The following is a 6,694-nucleotide window of genomic DNA, read 5'->3' on the forward strand; positions in this document are numbered from 1 at the left end:
CAGCTGTCGCACCCACAATGTCATCATGACAATGCCACCACACCTGCTTTCGTTCAATTTACACGTCCTCTTCCATCAACAGTATATTCTAGAGTAACGCTGGAGGAGAAAATTTTAATTGTGATCGAAACACAAATAGTATATCATGTGTTTTAATAGAAGTGATGAAAAAATTTATTTTTTAAGCTATTAACTTTTTAGCACACATATCCCACAATTTGTATAGTGACACGAGGTGTACCACCTCGTGTACCAGTCACACTAAAGAATCTCTTATGCTAAAGAGACTAAATTCGTAAACTAATTATTAAAAATTAAAAGATATGAAAGTTGATGATTGATTTATTACTTAAACATTGATAAACGTACCAATTTCTATTGATGATATATATAATTTAGTTTATTTTTCAAATTTAGCTTCCTTGCCCTACCCTGTATTCAAATCTCACACTAAACAAATTATGCTCGATTGTATTTGTATATAAACCATAAAGTCAGAAACACAAAATATTCGAAACCTGCAATTCCAAATTCATTTCCAGCCATGGCCAAAACCTCCCAAACCCTCCCAGATCTACCATCTACCCTACTCATATTTTCCTTCACTGTTCTCTTCTCTACAACCCTAGGGCTCAAAAACCAAGAAAAGCTAAGCCACCTCCATTTCTACTTCCATGACATAGTCAGCGGTCCAAACCCTGCTGCCGTCTGGGTTGCCCAAACACCCATCTCCAAAAAATCTCCAACCCTATTCGGCTCTATAGCCATGTTCGACGACCCGCTAACCGTAGGCCCCACAAGGAGCTCCAAACTTGTGGGGAGAGCACAGGGGTTATACGGGTCAGCCTCACAGAGTGAAGATGCTTTGTTGATGGCCATGAACTTCGTATTTTATGAAGGCAATTATAATGGGAGCAGTCTCAGTGTGCTGGGTCGAAACTCCGTGCTTGAAGCCGTTAGAGAGATGCCGGTAATCGGTGGAAGTGGGGTTTTCCGGCTGGCTCGCGGGTATGTTCAGGCGAAGACTGTCACGTTTAATGCAACTAGTGGGGATGCTCTTGTTGAATATGATGCGTTTGTCTTCCATTATTGACTTGTCTGCTTTTCTCATCTCCACAATGCTGTCTTCGCTGTGTTTTGGTCAAAGTGTAGTAGGTGGAGTGGTGGGGTTTTGCTTTTTGGTGTATAAACAAAATTTAAGTTTCGCTTTATTTCTTGTAATTGAAAAGTGGTTCCTTAATCTCTTAAAACTCATATTTCATTCATTTTACCATGTTTTTGTGAACTCCATCCGAGTTCCGTTAAGTATGCAATTACGTGGAAGGGATATTAGCAAAGTTTGCTCAAACATTACAAAGCCTTGAATAGGCTCAAAATTCACTGAGTAAATATACCCCTCGAATGTGTTATGCGCTCAAACTTCAGAGCCTCAAGTTCCATAGCCAATGGCTACTTTGTCAGCTTTGTCACCTACAACTTTATTAACCAAGGTGTTTAAATGATGAAATATACAGATAGGAAACAATACAGTGCGACTAATAAACTCATAAGTCCTCTGTGCCATTATCCTAAATCGATCTAGCACTGGCATATCGGTCCTGATGTCGTATTCGATCTTGGTTGAGTGCGACAGGAGGGGGAAGTGGGAAGAAAGAATAAAGTTGTGGTTTTGGCACATACTAAATGCTACTCTATATTTCACATTTCAGGGTTCAGCCTAAATGCCTCTCTATATTTCACATTTCAGATTCTGAAACCCATATTATTACCTTCATGGTCCTAGCGAAAACTGTTAGCATTCAAACGGGACGAATTGATCACTCAACTATGAAGAGGAAGTACGTACGTACCTCTCTTCAATTTGCTTCAATTGTCGGTGCTAGGTTTCGTCTTTGATGAGATTACGGTTGATCTAAGAAAGAAACACACAAAAAAAATAAAATAAAATAAAATTCGCATGAACACAACATACCTATGCCAAAATCCAAAGTAAATATAACGTGAAGAGGAGTACATTACAATAGAAACTCACATCTTCAACACCATTTTTTCCACCAGACATTTCTCCAGTTTCACTTGAAAAAACCCGCATCTTGGAATTTAGAGCTCTCTCTACTGCTTTGGAAACTGAACTTTCCATCGTACTTTTGGCCTTCATAAGTTGAGATTCATAGTACTAACACAGTATACATACATCAAAACAAATTTTGTAGTCTACTGAATGACCATACACTAGGGTAAAAGGAAAAGTAAGAGCACACAGAAGGCATTAAGGGTGGGGTTCGTTGACAGCCTACTTGTCTTTGAGTCTCAAGCTGACTTGCAAAAAGTCGGTTATACTCGTTAACAATATGTAGCAGCACAACATCTAAAGATCTGTCATTCGAATAAAACGAAAAAGATGCATAGAGCTAGCTAAAGTACACAATTTCAACTTTGCTGGCTCCGCCAATTCCAAGAGTCGTCACTACATTTACATGCATCGCAACCCCCTTCCGGTGAATACGACGAGTATCCATACCAGTTATTACTTCGCCATCAACTTTCGCTTGGTTCAGGCGGTGAGCATAAGCATCACCAACATAATCCCACATCTGCTGCCTGTCCAAATAAAGCATATAGCAATGTTTTCCAATGCCTAACAGCATGGCCTTCTGTCTATATATCTTTGTTTGGAGAAAAAATTCTGTATAATTTTCTGTTTCGGCTGGATGAAACTTAATTAAGACATCGCCATAGCACATCAAGTAAATAATACATGGGAATATTGCTTTCTTGCACTGGATGCAAAAATAACCTCCTAAGAAAAAAAAAAAAAAAAAAAGTTTACCTTCCACACCACATGTTACGCGAACCCTGGGATTCACCGAAATTTCCCAGACAGGAAAACTAACTCACTTGATAACTAAGTCCATATTGAAATGCAGGGACATTGAAAAGACTGGTTACAAAGCATACTCACTATTCCGCTAGTGCCGCCATCCAATCTCTCTACGTTCAAACAAAAGTTAACCAAAATAACATATATTGCGCAATATAACTATGGGAAAAAAAATAAATCAATAGAGCAACTCATCTACGATGACAATTTTATCATGGTCATTAAGAGTTCGTTGTAAAAAATACAAATTTATCACGGGCATAATGGGCACATGGTGAATAACAAATTTTTATCACAGGCAAATTTTAATCTGTGGTAACAAATAATTAATGATCATGCGAAAGTTGCATGTTGTAAATATACTAAGCCATCACGCGTGATGCTCGTGGTCAATATGGTTAATATCCACAATGCCTTTTTATTATCTACCATAGGCATAACGTGTGGTACAATCATTTATAAGTAAAAAATAATAATTAGAGAAGGTAGGACACCAAATTTTGCAAAATTTTAAACAATCTTTGAAATTTGACAAATCCACTTTGCGTGCTCTCTGCCTTCTTTATGCCCATCTCTTCCACTTTATCTTCCCTTTCCCTTTTTCAATTCGTTAATTTCTGTAATCTCTCTTTTTCTCTCTCTTTCAGAGCAACTCCAGCGTTTCAAAGGCCCTCTAGGGCAACTCACTATTGAATAGCCTCCAATGAACAGTAACTGCCTTTTGCATCTCCACCCCTACACTAAATAGCCATGGCAATAGGCAATAAATATTAATATTTTTTATTTCATAAATTAATACAAAATAATTTTATTTGTAATTTCAGATAAGATTTTTAATCGTTCTCGTTGTGCCATGTGTCATTATCTGATAAGACAATTTTTGGTGATAGATTTCAATTAGATATTTATCCAATGCTCTTGTGCCACGTGTCGTTAGCTTGTCAGAATCGTTAAGGATAAATTTCCGATAAGATTTTTAACTAATCACATTGCGCCACGTGTCACAATCTGAAGACAATCTTTCAGGATAAATTTCGATTAGATTTTTAACGAATAACTGCATGCCACGTGGCATTATCTACAACCTAATCCTTTCTTTTTCCTCCATATAACCCACCATCCCAAACCAGAAATCACACACCAAAATCAAAATCTTTGTCATTATTCATAGTTCATGCTTCCTTCTTACAATGTCTTCTTCTTCAAGGATGTTGTGGGAAATCAAGGAGCAAGAGAAAGAATTGCTTAAGCAAGGGGAAGAAATGTTCAATCTCCAAGTGGCCCAAAATGAGATGGAAGACGAAGAGGATGAAGAACGTAGAAGGAGAGATGACGAAGCAAGAAGCCAAAGGGCCTCACATTCCTGTCGAGTCATCCAAGATGTGACTTAGATCTGCAGGCCCAACCGTTCCACAAACCTTGATAGAAGCAGGCAATGACGAGGTACTGATCTCTTCGACGATTATTTTGTCTGTAACAGTGCATTCCCTAATACGTACTTTAGACGTCTATTTAGAATGGAACAACATTTGTTCAACAAAATCATGATTGCTGTTTGCAACCATGATTCTTACTTTGTGCAAAAGAATGATGTTTTTGGTGTTCTGGGTCTCCTTCTTGAGCAAAAAATTACTGCTGCCTTGCGGATGCTCGCATATGGAGCATCTGCAGACCAAGTAGATAAGGCAGCAAGGATGGGGAAATCAACCATTCTTGAGTCCCTGATGAGGTTTTGCTCCGCAATCGAATTTCTATACACAGCAGAGTACCTCCAGAAACTTACTGAGATGGACTTGCAAAGGCTTCTGAATAAGGCCGAGATGCAAGGTTTTCCTGGGATGATTGGAAGCATCAACTGTATGCACTGGACCTAGAAAAATTGTCCAAGTGCATGGCAAAGAGCTTATGGGGAACAGAAAATGAGCAAAAAGTATCATTTTGGAGGCGGTGGCATCATTTGATACATGGATTTGGCATGCTTTTTTCGGTGTTCCAGGGGCTCAAATGACCTTAATGTCCCTACCCAATCCCCAGTGTTCAACGATGTCCTACAAGGAAAAGCACCAAGAGTCATGTACTGGGTCAACGAAAATAAGTACCACGGGCCATACTACCTAGCAGACGATATTTACCCAAGATGATCATTGTTTGTCAAAACAGTGCCACGTCCACGAAGTGCAAAGGAAAAACACTTTGCAAGCTGTCAAGAGGGGTGTAGGAAGGATGTGAAGCGTTGTTTTGGTATCCTCCAAGCTTGTTGGGCGATTGTTAGGGGTGCTGCTAGAATGTTTGATTTAGAGTCGCTTCGATCCATCATGATGACGTGCATCATTATTCACAACATGATTGTGGAAGATGAGTACAATTATGATGCCGTTGATGAATATGAGCCAGACACGATTAACAATTCCAGAACACAAATATATTGTGCTTATGATGCCACCGAAGAACCTATGCAACACGAGTCATTACAAAGGGATGGATGTTACAATGAAAGGCTCATTCAACAATATACTGCGATTCAGGACCCATATATGCACAATGCCCATCAAATAAACTTGATAGAGCACCAGTGGGAATTGAAACAACCTTAAGAAACTTAAGTTCATTTAGTGTGTTTGTTTTTATTTGGTATGTTTATTTAATTTTATTTGGTGTGTTTTTTAAGTTCATTTAGTGAGTTTTTTTTTTATTTGGTGTGTTTATATTCTTTGAATAAAGATTCTCGTAGTTTAAATAAATTACCAAATTAAATAAATATACTCTTAGTTATAAATTACCAAATTAAATAAATATACTCTTAAGTTTAAATAAAGTACTAAATTCAATAAATTGAACACAACATAAAGTACTCTATTCAATAAATAAAAAATTACAACCCAAAGTGATTGGAAAATTATGGGCTCCGATTAAAAACAAATTCCCTAGTTCCTCGTGAATGGAAAATCATCAACTAACCAATTTGTGGTGCTAGGATCATCTCCTATTGTGGTGCTAGGGCCATCTCCTCTTGTGGTGCTAGGACCATCTCCTATTGTGGTGCTAGGGCCATCTCCTCTTGTGGTGCTAGGACCATCTCCTCTGGCTCTCGCTTCCCTTGCACGCCTCATTCGCACCACGTCCGCTTTCTCCGAATTCCAAAAATATTTAGAATTCAGTGACTTCCCCTCTAAAGGATCATTCATAATGTCATGATCTTGTTGAACCCTTTTTTATTCTTTAATCTCTTCCCTTTCTTGCCTAAGTATCTCTCTTTCTCTCTCATTAACTTGAAATAATCTCTCAGCAGCTGTAGCTTTTGCCTCATCTCTAGCCTTATTAGCCTCAAATTTAACCATTTCCCGCACCAAAGTCAATTCATCTTGGTGAGCAAGTTCTTCCATATATTTTCCATAATCATTCTTGGAAGCAATCCCTTTTCTCTTTGAAGCCTTCTAACCTTGACGCCTAATTGGAGAACGGGTCAACCTCGACGCTTGTTCCGGGGGGGGGGGGGTTTTCGGCACTTCTTCTACGTCATCTTCATGAACATGTGAAGCATGATCGGGCATACAGTGTAGAGGGGTGTTGTTCATGACAACTTATGGACCGACAGGAACAACTCTAAATTTAGGACAATCTTTGACAATATTCCAACATTCCCACCGGTTGAATGATTTGTTTATGCTTTTGGTTTTGGCATTATACCAAGTTTGTGCTTGAAGTGTCTACACAATGCAGGAGAAGAAATAATTATAATCAAAGTAGCTAATGTAAATTTGGGTATAGTACAAACAAATAAATAATATATTGTTACCTAATCTGCTAAATTTT

At 38.3% G+C, this 6,694-nt stretch overlaps 1 protein-coding gene across 1 annotated transcript; it reads left to right on the forward strand.

The window, feature by feature from the left end:
- Window positions 1–462: 462 nt before the first annotated feature.
- LOC126598727 (dirigent protein 22-like) lies at window positions 463–1,265 on the forward strand. The gene has a single exon (XM_050265092.1). It carries the CDS (start codon window positions 545–547, stop codon window positions 1,091–1,093), a length of 549 nt encoding a protein of 182 aa, XP_050121049.1. The 5' UTR covers window positions 463–544; the 3' UTR covers window positions 1,094–1,265.
- Window positions 1,266–6,694: the final 5,429 nt, after the last annotated feature.

Source organism: Malus sylvestris, chromosome 14, assembly GCF_916048215.2.
Source record: "Malus sylvestris chromosome 14, drMalSylv7.2, whole genome shotgun sequence".
NCBI lineage: Eukaryota > Viridiplantae > Streptophyta > Magnoliopsida > Rosales > Rosaceae > Malus > Malus sylvestris.